Here is a 14,027-nt window from a genome sequence, read left to right as displayed (position 1 = left end):
AAATAGATGGAAGGGAGCTTACAATTTGGATTGCTTGCAGGAGGGCTGCAGTTGGATTGGGAAGTGCTTAGAACTGCTTGGAAAAGGCAAAACCTTCCTCCCTGGCTTGGCCCTCAGTGTACCACCTTACTGCTCACCAGCGAAGAGGAAAACTACTTTTTATTCATTGTGGCATAAAAGAACAATGCAAATGTGGTTGAAGGTGGAAGCGGGAGAAGGGATTGATTAACCTGGGGCAATAAATATCACTGACACAACCCAGTTGCACTATTATGTGATATTGAAGGACAGGAAAATAATTTCAAAGGAAATAAAGCTCTATAAACACTTCTCTCAGCCTGGTAAGACAACAAACGAGTGGTGCACCTCTCAGCAGGGATGTTTATATGGTACATCAGCTCAGATTTTATAGATATTCATAAATGAACTTCAATATGCTTCTTGATCAGTGTCACTGTCTATAATAATCCAGTATCATTAACATACATGATGGATCTTTAAGGACTTAGGGCTACTTTGCACATGTAAACCAGGTCATTATGCCTCAGTTTTGGTGCTTGCATGATTCCTCTGCAGTCCTTCAAACACACAGCCCTCTTGTTTCTAATAGAGCAGCTTCACACATGAGCAACTGTGTTTGGAAAGCAGGATGCCTTCCAAGGTGGAAGCTGGATTTAAAGGCAGCTCTACAACATGAACTTTCCAAAAGCCCTGTCAGTGATGCTAACAACAACTCATGCATTCAAAATCCCACCTGAGAGATCCAGAGGCCTGCAGAGCAGGAGGACACAGCACTGCTGAAGAGGATGAGGAGCTTTCAGATGTGCTCTGTTAATGCAACTTTTATACCCTCACTCTGAGCCTGTGAAACGTGAGGTGCAGGAAGGAGCACTCACCCGTTTGGTGTAGTCCATGGCCTTCAGGATGGAGAGGTTCAGCATCTCCAGGGAGGCCAAAACATCTTCATAGTCTCCCATATGGTCAACAAAATAGTCTGGGAAAGCCAAGAGAAATATGATGGGAACATGTTTATGTAACTTGAGGCTACTTGGCACAGCAAGATCTATTATTGGTGGTAACATAAACCTGAGAGGATGGTACCAGGGATATTTTTATACTCTGTATCCTTGGCCAAAGTCACAACTTGTCCTGCAGGGGTGAGAAGTGGTGTGATTCCCATGAAGTTTGCGACCATTGCAAAAAAGGAGATGTAAGATCCAGTAGCTCCCATTGAAAATAACTCATCAGGTTCTTTATTTCTATGCCTACCTCTGCATTTGATTGTACATGGTCTCTCTCCCTCCTACTGCTGGCATGGAGAAAGAGGTCTCAAAATAAATCCCTTTTCCATTCCCTTGACATTCTTTGCCACTCAAAGCATCCAAATACCTTCCACTTCACTCCAATTTATATGAGCTGAGACTGGCCTTACATCTTTCCCTACATTCCTATCACATTTACACCTCAGCCCACAATCACAGGTTGAACAAGCTTTTAAGAGTAAAATTTGCCTTGAAAGGAAAAGAACAAGGCTGCAAGCTGGGCCCAAAATCACGTGTTCTCCATGGAGAGGGAGCCACAATTTCTCTGTGCCACCCTTGTCCTTTCCCTGTTTCTGGTGATTGACACAGAGCACAGCAAAAAGCTATTCCTTAAAAGCCACTGGTGCTGTTCCTCAGCACGAGGACACGGAGTTTCACACTGAGGTGACATCTCTGTGGAGTGCAGCAAGACATACACTTCAGGAAACAATCCCACTAATTAGGTTTTCTTGGCTTAATTAGAAGTGCCTATAGCTATTTACAGTCTGAGAACATATCCAAAGGGAAGAAGATTTTGGCAGAAACCGGAATGTCACAGCATGACTGACAGCAGCTGTTCCGTGAGAAGTAAACAGCTTACTCTCATTGCAGGGCATTTGTTTGGTTTTTCCTTCCTACTTGGGAAAGAAAAATTGAGCAGATCTGATAGGTAAGGACTTTTTCTAAGTCCTGAAATAAAAAGCTGGACCCATCCATTTCAGGAGGAATGAGCTGCTGTGGGCACAGCAAGCCCTTGAGGCTGACCCAGGAGCACATGGGAGGAGAGCAGAGTTGGCTGTAACAAAGTGTTCAGCTCCACTGGTTCAGCATTATTTTTCCATGTGAAGCTGCAGGGCTCAAGAAATAACTTTTAAGATGCTCTCAACATTTTATAGCACACAACCCATTTCAAGAGAGACCCCACAGCTCCCATTTAGACAAACTGAGGGTTTATGTTTAATACTTAGAAGAGGAGCAAGCAAATAAATCACAGGCAAGGGCAGCTATTAAGCAGATAACAGATCTAGGCAGGAACTTGTGCTGATCGATCTTTTCTCTTCCTTCCCCTAGCTTTCCCCAGGAGGTGATGGGTTTATCTCCTTCTTCTCCTGGCAGCTTCACCCCTGGGAGAGGCAGCGAGATGGGATCACACTGGGTGACAGCCATGTAATATCCTGATTTGATCAGAGAGGTGGAGAAAGCTGTCAAGGGTCAAACAATGCCCTTGTTACCCCTGGGTTTCCTGGCAAAGCTGATGGTACAAGCTGTGGGGATTTGACTTCTTGGGTCAGCTGGCAGGGAGACCTAATGCAGTAAGAATGGAGGGATGGGAACAAGCACATCATATCTTCAGAAAACCAAAAGGATTTTGGAAGTCCTCGTTTCTTGCATACCAAAGCAAGGACAAGCAGGAATAACCAGTGGAAAGGGGAAATGTTGCTGCTTTTGCTGCCAGCTTGGGTGATCAAAATGGTGTGGGCAGGGGCTGAGTACAGCAGGAGAAGAGAAACCCTGGTCAATGTCCTGGTGCAGGCACACCCATGGACAGAGAAGTCTTTAAGGAGTCAGGAACAAGCAGTAACTGCCTGGTGCTGGCACAGGCACCCAGTGACCCCATCTCTGTCTGCACAACCCACTCCCAGCCAGACTTGCAAAGGCTGTAATTAGTGCCAAAGTGGTGAAGGTAAATGGTGAAGACCTGCTGGGATGGCTTCATATGTTCCTCTGCATCCAGGAGGGGAGGAGAGATGGATGAACTCTCTGCAAGGCCACACACCTCTCTTTCCATCTCCTCCCAAAAAAGCTGGGGTGCAGGAAATGTTTCCCAATATCAGGCATCCATACAAAAATACATCTGAGTGAGCACCTCCTATAGAAGCAAAGCCCTTCAGAAATCCCAGCAGGAAACATTCCCATTCTGGTAAAGGTGTGGGACAAAATATTATCACATATTTTCTGTTCAGCCTTTAATTTTGGCAAGCTGTGGGAGGTACAGCAGAGGTGGTGCACCCCTCAGGCAGCCTGCTGGGGAACACAAAGGCTGGCCCAGGGAGAAGCATGTTACAGGTATTGCAGAGGGATACGCGTTTTTGAACTTCAGAGCGAAGCTGGAAGCCACGACAGCTCCAGAAATTAAACTCCAGCTTGTTATTGAATGGGATCCTTGTGCTTCGCTTAGCTCTGACCCCATTCGTGTTGCAAGAAAATGAAAGAATTCTGCCAGCTTTGCTGTGGAATAAGGAGCAGAGCAGCAGCAGGGCTGAGATCCCCCAGCTCCACAGCACTGCAGTCTGTCCTGGGTTTCATGCAACCTTCCAAGGCCCTCATGCACACAATGATTGCACAAAAGGAGGGACTGCACTCACCACACAGCTCCTTGGTGTCCACATTGCTGGAAGAGGGGCAGAACGAGGCAGGGGAGGAAGCAGGAAAAAAGAAAGAGAAAGAAAGACAACTTTAATGTAAAGGACAGATGAAGGCTACAGTCAGAATTCCCACAGGCTTAAATCCAGGTGCCCTCCTGCAACATCACCCACCCCCTCAGCATCCCCAGCCACCAGTGGGGACAGCCTGTGGAGAAGAGAGGGGTTGGTGTCACTCAGGGCATCTTCAGCATCTGTGCAGCTGGAACAGGTTCACAAGTTATTTGGATGTTCCCTGAGAGGGAAATGGGTACTTGTACACCTCCCCTGAGGGGGGACCTTTGCCCAAGGGGGACCCAGCACATCTGGCACATCAACTCCTCTGACTTCTTACAAACATCCAGCCTGGCAACACCCCGGTGAGACACTCGGTATGGCACAGGAATGTGTTTGTTCCCATTTACCCAGAATAAAAATTTGCAAAATATACTTTTCTCAATGGACCAATTCTCCTAATTCTGCCCTTATGAAACAGCTCTTGCCCAGGACTCCCTCCAGACAAAATTGCACAATTACTTCTTAACACATGAACATTTAGTTTATGTAACAGCATCTCAGCAGACAACCTGCTTGGGAAATAAAGATTGCTGCTAATCTCTTTGTGCCTCTTATTCCCACACAATCACTAGTGCCATTCAAGGACTGGAAGAATCCCTTAATAGAATTATATTTTATCCATCCATTTATATCCTGGAAAGTTATTTCTTTAACTAAACTCATCCCTGCTCTAACTTGCCAGCATAAGTGGATTAGGACTTTCACTGACAGCCCTGCCTTGATGCCCAGATCAAGGCAAACACAAAAGCCTCGAGCTCATGAGGTGCTGCCTGATGGAAGTGAGCCACCAGCCCTGTCTGAAACAGCTCTGGTACTGAATCACAGCCCCTTTTGGGTAAGTGGTGCCTGCCATGGTGTAAAGAAGTCAGCTCTTGTCTGGGGACCCTCGTGGTGCAGGACACACCTGCAGGGTGGCTGCTGTGGCACAAAGCTCATCCCAGCAGGGTGGGCAGCACTCAGCTCTCTCTGCAAAATGAGCTTTTGCACTTCTTTATCTTCATTCTCCTGAAGACTTATCTTCCTCAAACCCTGGAATTACTTCCCTGAATCGTACAAAACCCCCTGGGGATGCTGTGGGCTCAGCTTCCCTGACTAGATGTTCTCCTGGCCAAATCCACTGAGCACACAGACACGAATCTCTGTGCACCAGAGCCACTCCTGAGCCCAGGAGCTCTGGCAATCCACAGCATTTTGCAGAGGGTGATTACCAGCAGGGAGCTTCAGCAGTGCAGCAGCAGGAATTCAGCTGAGACCCCCACAGATGCATTTCCAGCACTGGCACAGCCCCGTGCCAGCCCCAGCCCCATGGCTGGTTGCTCACCAAAGTTCTCTTCAGCACACAGCCTGGGAAGTCAAATGTTGCTTTCAGGCACATGCATAAGAGTAATTTTGACATCAGCATCACTCAGGAAGCGTTTCAATAATATTTTTCAGAAGACAGTTATTGTTTATAAACACCTACTGATGTGGGTTTGGGTTTGCAGCTAGGGCATGTAACTGAGGAAAAAAAAAAATCTGTTGATGTATTCCATGTGATTCTGCATTGTAATAATTGATCTGCTGCTGCCAAAATTGGTCTTTTATTTCCCCACATCTTGCTGTTGTATGATTTAACTTAATTGTGCTTGACTGTTAACTCGGCTGAGAAGTTGCTTTTAATTTTAAGCCATCTTGCCTTCAGAATAAGCTTAATGAAAGAAATTACTGAAGTCACAAGCTGACTTAATAAAAAAATATGATAATGTTCAGATGAAAAACTGTAAGGAGAAGGAGAAATCAATGGGTACTTGAGCAGGCTGTTTCCATCCCCCAGGAGTCTGCCTGCTGGGAACGTTGCTGGCACAGAGCCACGTCCCCACCACTCCTACAGGGGGTTTTTGGCCCAGCTTGGGAGCTGCACAGCAAAAACCATGTGCAGTACCCAGCTACAAAACAATCTACAAGCTGATCTGGTGGTTTAATGCTTTAGTAAGTAAGCTCCACCGTGGGTTATGCCAGTAGGGATTTTTATTATGCAGATATTCAGGATCTTGTGAAACGGGAGGTGGAAGCTCCTGACGAGCTCCCTTGTCATCCCTAACCCTTCATCCCAGAGCTTCCCTTTAGAGGATATTTTTGGAACAATCACATATCGCAGATCCCTTCAGCAGAAAAACATTTAGGTGAGCATTAGTTACCAATTTTTTTTTCAGATGCCAAACATTTAACACTCCTGTACACAACAATAAGCTAAAAAGAAAAATCGTGACAAGTAGTTCTCATGTTTTCAAGAAAAAAAATTTAAAAGTCTTTCAAGTAGCAGAACACTTGGCTATGAATTAGCTTTTGATTTTTTTTACATTAATAATATGACTAATTCAAGAGCCATAACCCAACTAACGAAGCAGAATATAATGAAGTTTAAGCAGAAATGAAGGAATAATTAAAGATTTCTGTGTCATACAAGTTTTTTTGCATAGTAGAGACCACATCTACCTGATCTTCTTCCAAAGCAAAAGTCTTTCTTTCAAAGGAGAAAAAAAAATAAAATCAAGAAAATCCAAGTATTTTTGAAAATCCAGGCTTTTTCTCTGTTTTCCAGCCAATGAGGCTGTAGCATGGAGTAGCACAGCCCTGAATGTTCAGTTTTGCTGGGAGGCTGCACCCTTTGAGTTTGCCTGTAAAGACAAGTCCCTCATTCCTTTTAATCCTTCCTCTTTCATTTTTTTTTCCCCAATAATTGGCTTTACAAAACTTAGTTATCATTGACTTCACTTTCTGTTCCTAGGTCCTTTTTGGTTTTGCAATTATTTGCAGTGACTTCATTTTCTGTCCTTTTGTAGCCATTTCTGGATCAGTAGGCACTACCTGCACCCCCTTGATCACACGTTAAATAAGTTGCACTAAGCAAAGGATCATACATGGTAAAAAGATTAGAGGAAAAAAAGCATTTGTTTAACCCATAGTCCATCAGGTAACCACAAAAACATGTCCCATTCCCATCCTTTTCACAGCTGGACCAGTGTATGAGCTAACCCTCTTATTCCCTTTATTATTTATTTGTCTCACCACTTTTTTGTTGTCATCTATTTGCAAACAGCAGTTTGAGTCATTTAATTTCCCACACTGGGAAGTCACATCTTTCTCTTGCTGTGTCCCTGATTGCAGATTGTCCATGGACAGGCTTTTGTCAGAGCTGTCCTGTACTGACTGCTGTTTTCCATCCGTTTTTCAGCTTTTTTGTTTCTGTACCTGCCTTTCTTGAAAACAAGATGCCATTTTGAGATTTTCTCCTGGGAACCAGGCACCTTCAGACAGAACTCCTGTGTCCAACAGGTGTCCAACAGCCCAGGGATTACGGCCTCAAGCTGAGCATCCCCAGCACCCAGACCTCTGGGTGGGTGATGGCACCAAGCAGCCTCCAGGCCTTGGGTCAGAACCTCCAGCTCATTGATCCAGATCAGCCTAACACTTCATTAAAGCAAATCAGTGTTTTCCACCAGGAAAAAAAAAAACCAAAAAATCCAGGAAATTGCCCATGATGATTATCTGCATTAGCTCTTAATTAGCCAGCCCAGTGGAGCCCAGCACAGGAGGGGGTTACCCAGAGAACATCCCAGGAAGTCTCAGCACGGCAAATGTCCTGGTCCAGTGCTGCTGCTGACCTGCAGAGGTTCCTTCCAGCAAGCACAGCCACGAGTCTGCAATCCAGCCTCTCTCCCTCTCCTCCCCAGCATCTCCCTGCCTCCCTAAGGCAAGGCTGATGGCCTCTGCCTTGCTGTCATTAACATATTTTTCCAGACTTCAGCTAAAGAGAGGAGAAGAAAAGTTATCTCAGAATGAAAAAGATAATGTGGAGGAGCAGAACATGAAATTCCCTTCCTGTGTTTCAGCTTAGCCAAAGGAAAGGTGTCCCAGGCACTCCCAAGGGGCAGTACAATCAAAAACATAATGGGAATTCAGAAGTTCCAAATACATCAAAGTCTCATCTTCACGTTTCTCATGCAAATATCTGCCTGGATGTGCTGCTCAAATGCTGCTCAGTGCCCGATCAGCTTCAGCTGAAGATAATAACCCTTTTCCTTGGGCAGATGAAAGGTTTGCATCAGCAGCCACATGGCTTAGTCACTTCACCAGCACAGAAAATGGAGAGTTTTTTTCCCTGAAATCACGTTCTACTTTTATTTCCATCTTTTATTCACAGCTTTGGGTTTGCTACAAGGCTTCAAACGAGCACGGAAACAAATTATCCTCTAGCATTAGCCACCTGCAGAACTCATTTTCATTTAGGAGAGACTAAAAAACAACAAGTGCAGCTGGAAAGTATTATTATATCTGATGATAAGGCTTCTAGTCCCATCAGCAACAGTGCTGTGTTATCTCGACACCTCAGATGTGGCAAATATGCATCCAGATGCCTACTAAGGGGTCACAGATGGTCACTTCTAATCATTAGTTTCTGAACTCAATTAAAAATTTTTTACACAAACCCCAGAGTGAGAGAAATTATTCCAGGCAGAGCAAGATAAATACCAAATGTTGTATTCCAGTCAGGAGCTGAATAATTCTAAAGAATTAAACAACTTCCCTATCCCATCGATGTATCTTCTGGTGAATCCTGGTAAATCCTTCCCAAGTCCTATCCAAGCACCTCCCCTTTACCCACCTGCTTGCTTAAGAAAAAAACCCAAATCACTCTTAAGGTATTAATTAAAGAAGGACTTCCAAAATCTGGTGTTCCACATGCAAAGAAACAGCAGAAACCATATGCCAAGGCTGTCCATGGCCACAAGGGCATCCAGCCACCTGCAGCTTCAAATGACACAGGCAGAGGAGGATTCAGGAAATATATCAGTTTTGGTCTCAATTCCTTTAGCTGTGGCAAGCTGGCAATTAGGGCTCTGGTGCCCACCAGGCTTTACCTTAAGGGATGGTTTTTCTCTGCTGCCAAATGTCCCTGTTTCTTGCATGACATGAATTTGTGGTGTGCTTCACAGGAATAATTCTAAGGTGCACACACTGGTGCAGGCACAATTAACCTGTTCCCTACTCAATACTGTAAATACTATTGTATTTACAACAATAAAGAGAGTGGGCAGTGAACCTGACATAGCCCAGCAGGTATTTGCTTTTTCCAGTGGGGCAGAAAGCCCCACACATGGAGAGCCATGAGGCATGAGCTGACACAGGGTTCATCATTTCCCCCCAGACACAGATTTCTCCCCAAATCTGTATTATCTGAAAGAGGAAAAGTTCTGCAGAGTGCATATGGATCACTGCCTAACTGGGACATGTCCAGCACTGAAGCACAATGATTTAGATTAAAACACCTATGGAGAACAGCTCCCATGGGGGCTCCTGAAGGGGAGAAAAGTGCTGCCTTCTCCAAAGCAAAACTAGTAACTTCATCCTTCCCTTGGCATGTGCTCCATCACTGAGCACCTGGTGATCACAGCAAGGGCCTCTGAAAGGCCAGCAACAAAACATGTTTTTCTCCAAAGCCCTGGTAACACAGAGAAAAAAAAATAGGGACAAAGAATTTCCCAGAAATAGAGAAGCAAAAGGAGGATTTTGTATGAAGTGTTCACATATTAATTTTGTATTATAGTCTCATCACCTGTGGTGCAGGATTGGGGTTTCTAACACATCCTATGTACTTTGAAGATGGTCTCTTTCCTCCTACTTGCCCTTGCTATCAACAAGATTTTCACTCACTAGTTGGAAGGCTGAAATCTGGTGCCCCCTGAGGATGTTCTGCTCACCTAAACCTGGGGTTTGGCTTCTTCCTGTTCCTTGCACACCTTTCCTTGGGATTTAGGCAGATGATGACCAAGACAGGGGAAATTTGGCTTCTTTCCACACCCTGTGACAGGGTGGCTCTCTGCTCAGCAAGAGGGAAGGTGGAGGCTTTACAAACCTTAATTATCATTGCACCGGGGCTGCACAGCACACTGGCATTCAGGCCCACTGGAGAGCCATCTTTCAGTATTTAATATACTTTAATAGTAATATTTTCACATGGTTTTCACTGCAGCTCCTTGCCTTTTTAAGCCGTCTGAGTTCTCATTAGCTCAGATGCTGGCCAGATCCAGTTTCCAAACCACACACCCACGTTCACAGGAAATGTGGTGCCCAAAGCTGTGAACTCTGCACTTTGTGCTTTCCTCTGGAGCACCAGGGCAGCAGAGTCCTCATTAAAAACCAGTAATGTGGAAAAAACTGATTTTTCAAGGTAAACTGAACTGACCTTCTTTACAAACAAGCACAGTAAATCTGGTAGGCTCAGGATGAAACAAACTCCTTTATTCATCCTGCTTCAAGGCTGTTCCCTCCCTGCTCAACCAGACCCTGTGAAGCTGCTGCAGAGTCACACAGGGGGTCCACAGAGGACTTGTTCTGCCTATAGAAGCACAGAGAGGAACCAGGAGGTCTCAGTTCCCTGCAGGCTGGGCTCCCCCTGCCCAAGCCAGGCAAAAAGCATCTCAGATAGCCACCTCTGTGGTTTCAGCATCACCAAAGATGCCCTTTTAGGTGACCTTCTGCTATGATGGGGAAGATCAGCAGAAGACCTTTACTGCCTTCTCTTCCTCCTTGATGTGGAAGCCCCGTGGCAGATCCCTGGGTGTGTCTGGTGGCTCTCCTGGGGACAGTCACACCCTCAGCAAAGTGCCTCTGCACCCTACAGCCACTGCCCAGCCCAGCCTGCAGGGTTTACAGGCAGAGCTGCCCACTGTGCTGTCCTTCCCACTGTGCCAGAGCCTGAGCTTGGCTCAGAGCAGCTTTCAAACACCCACAGCAATGTGCCTGTGTTACAAATCCTATTCCAGATCTGATTGCAAAAGGAAAGGAGAGGGGGGGAAAAAATGGGTGGCTACCACTGAGCACTGACTCCTAATTGATACATCATGAGGCTGAACACCCCCAGATGGGTGGCTGATGTCCAAAAATGCCTGGACTTGCTCCACAAAGCCTGTGATACTGGACTGCAGATGCCCTGGAAAAAGGCAGCTGCCATAGCACTCCACAGGAGCAGTAATTAGGGATGTGATGGGAAGATGTCTCTTCTCTAGCCAGTGACCTGCAATACAGTTACATTCATCTTGCAGCAGTAATAAACATTACAAAAATGGCATGAGCAGGGTATTGAACTTGCTAAATACAATCCCTAAAGTCCCAAACCATCCAAGTGCAGATATGGATGCAGCAGCTGAAGGGCCCACTGTGAGCTCACTGGCTCAGCTGGCCTGAGCATGGTGCTGGTAACACCAAGCTTGTGAATTTGATGCCCAGAGGGACCATTCACACAGGAGCTGGACTCAATAATCCTTGTGGATCCCTTCCAATGCAGAATATCCTGTGAAATCTCAGGTGTTGGTTGTCTTTTGGATTCATCCCTGCCTCTCCTGGCAGAGCCCCTTACCTCCCCCAGTTTTACACTCATCACAGTCCCCAAGGAAGGGTTGTGGTCTGGGTTTTCCTGGCTTTGAAAAATGAGGAAACTCTCCTGCAATGATGGCTCATGCTCTCAGAGGCTCCCAGGAGTGACCCTGCTGGTCCCATGGAACGTGGACCGTGTCCCTGCTCCCCTCCCGAGGGAGGCAGGGCTGTGCAGGGGCGTGAGGAGCAGTGAGCACCAGCTCTGTGCACACTGGGCTGGGTTTGCTGACAGGAGCACTCCTGCTTTGGCTTCTGCAGTGATACAGCCAGCACAGGCACTTTGTCAGGGGCAGCAGGGAGGATTGAACACTGCTTCTTGCAGCACAACTCATTTCATTTCCTTTCAGGGACTCAATAGCTACCATAAAGATGAAGACCATCTCAACATAACACATTATTTGCTAGTTTCTCATTTTCAAAGACTGCTGCTGTATTTCAAAGCTGCTTCAGCTCCTCGCTCTCTTGGCATACTGATGTGTTCTGCAGCCACAGACACTTGTGAAACACTGGTCATAGCTAAGCCAAGCCTCCATGTAACCCAGCTGCCTCCACACAGCCACAGGAAGGTGTCAGAAACAGAACTGTGAAGACCCCAGGTGCCTCTAGACCATCCTCAGAAAGTCCCAAGCTTCAAACCACCCCCGACACAGACCAGATGCTTTCTTTCATCAGTAGTTTCAAGACAACCAAAACAACATTTTCTATGTGGTGAAGTGTTTGACAGAACAATACACCCAGCTCTAATTATCAGGGGCAGCAAAGTGATTGGATTTGGGTAAAAATGAAACAATGGTCTGGATGCTGTTGAAAAACATGCTCAAAGCTCTTACTAGTTAAAAGAGAAATAAATGTCACTTTAAAAAGAGTCAGGAGAAATAAACTGGCACCTGTGAAGCCCCAAACATTTGTCAGCAGCTGCAATGTGGCACTGCAGGCTGCCACTCGGTGCCACACAGACCCGGAGCTCGGGAGCTGCAATGAACCGGGCTCAGCATCCGTGAGGCTCTGCCCTTCCTGCCCCGTGGCTTCTGCACAGTAACATCCAAAACACAGCACAAAGGGGAAATCCTCCCTCAGAGGGCTGACTGTGAACCCAAATCCCCAGACTCTGGGGGTGCAGGAGAAGCCCAAGGCAGAGCAGCCCCACTGCTGCCCTTCACAAAGCGCCGCACCTCGCTGCCCATGGCTGGGGCACCACAGCCTTCTGCAACTCCACCATGGGCAAGGGCAGGGCTTTTCCCCCTTCCATGTCCACTTGGGGCTGCCCAGGACCTGTTAAGAGCAAAGATTGGTGCAGCTGTTTCTGCCCAAGGAAGAGAATTTTAGGTGATTAAGGCAATGCCCTCTTGGATCATTCCTTGTACCTTGTAAAACCATTTTGTGGTTTATTGGCACAGTTGGCCAGAACCTCTAACCACTCACTCACAAAAGAAGAATCTCTTGAAAAGCTCACAAAAACTCTGAACAAGATGATAACACAAAAAAACTCCTGCTAACAGCACAGTTAATATCCTGAAAAATATATCAACACAGCACACTAATTTACTAAGCTTAATCCAACAGTTTTTAAGTACAGTCACCACCTTAAGTAAAACAGATGTTTGGTACAGTATGAAACATTTTCAAGTCTCTGCATGTGCCAAATTCCTAATAAATTACATTGAAACCCTTTTTTATTTTTTATTTTTTTATGGATGACATTTTCTTGAAAAATATCACTCTGCCCACAAGTGCATCAAAGAAAAGAAAAGGCAGGTTTAATTTTAATTACAGCCTATGAGTAACTTAGTTGCTAGGAGGGATGGCACTTCCAGATTTATTAGATTGATGATTGCTGTATTGATTATATCCATTGCCTGGCAATGCCAGGCAAAACTGGGACTGTAGTCCTTGGAAGGATGGGCTGGACATGCCATGGGCAGCACAGAGGCAGCACATGCAACTTCTCTGCTCTCAGGGTCCCCACCAGCTCCACTTTGGAAACACAGCCTGATTTTCTGTGATGTTACCATCACATTGCATTGAGCTAGCTGATTATTTAATTTTGATATCCTGGTCCCATGCAGTGTCTTCAGCCCCCATCCTGCAGCACAGCCTGCTCGTAAACCCAGCTCTTCATCTCCCATATGCATTTCAGGAGCAGTAAATACAGCAGTTAACAGAGCATCAGTTCTGCTGTCAGGCTTGTTCAAAGTGATCAGCCTCGAGACAGACTTTTAAATGCCAGCTGTGCTCTTGGACTGCTGTGAATGGAAACTCTTTTACAGGGATAGCTGCAGTAACTATTTTGGTTTTGTGCTATGTGGATTCCCTACTTGCAGAAAAATATAAAATAAGTAAAGGGAAGGAAAAGAAGGGTTTCAGCCTATGGTGCTCATTCACAAAATCTAGACTCAGCCCTCCTGCTGTGGAGTGCTGGCAAAGCGCTTTAAAAACCAAAGAAAGAGAAAGTTGTCCAGTTGTCCTAACATGGACTGGAAATCACTGTCTTGGTTTCAGAGATGTTCCAAGCTGGAGCCTGCAGGGCAGAGTTCCCCAGAACAGAGCCATTTCCACCCATCTGACTGCCCTTCCTCACCCCTCTGTGCCGGGGTCCTGCCCCTCCTGGGCAGGAGAGCCAAGGGATGCTGCGATTTTTCACCTTCATGGGAGCACAGAAACAGCACAAATCCCTCTGGCTTGCAGCACAGCTACACTTCCCTCCACTTGTTGGCCCTCTCCTTTGCATCAAAAGAAGTCATCTATCCACGTTCTTAAGCTTTCATTATTTCTTTTAGCTCAGTTTTAAAACCAAACCACTAAAACAAACTCTTTTTGGAGGGAGGAGAGG

The 14,027-nt window shown here is 45.9% G+C and overlaps 1 protein-coding gene across 1 annotated transcript in view; it reads right to left on the bottom strand.

Moving 5' to 3' along the window:
* NECAB2 (N-terminal EF-hand calcium binding protein 2) overlaps nt 1-14,027 on the bottom strand; it is a 71,481-nt gene that overhangs the window by 12,773 nt on the left and 44,681 nt on the right. The window contains exons 4-5 of the mRNA XM_058846266.1: nt 3,668-3,693; nt 897-994 (exon numbers count right to left, since the gene is read on the bottom strand). Coding sequence (XP_058702249.1) covers nt 897-994; nt 3,668-3,693 — 124 coding nt within the window. The remainder of the gene's footprint in view (nt 1-896; nt 995-3,667; nt 3,694-14,027) is intronic.

The sequence above is a fragment of the Poecile atricapillus genome, chromosome 10 (assembly GCF_030490865.1).
Source record: "Poecile atricapillus isolate bPoeAtr1 chromosome 10, bPoeAtr1.hap1, whole genome shotgun sequence".
Taxonomy (NCBI): Eukaryota; Metazoa; Chordata; class Aves; order Passeriformes; family Paridae; genus Poecile; species Poecile atricapillus.
Note: the sequence above shows the minus strand (reverse complement) of the source record. Positions and strands in the feature narration are given on the sequence as shown.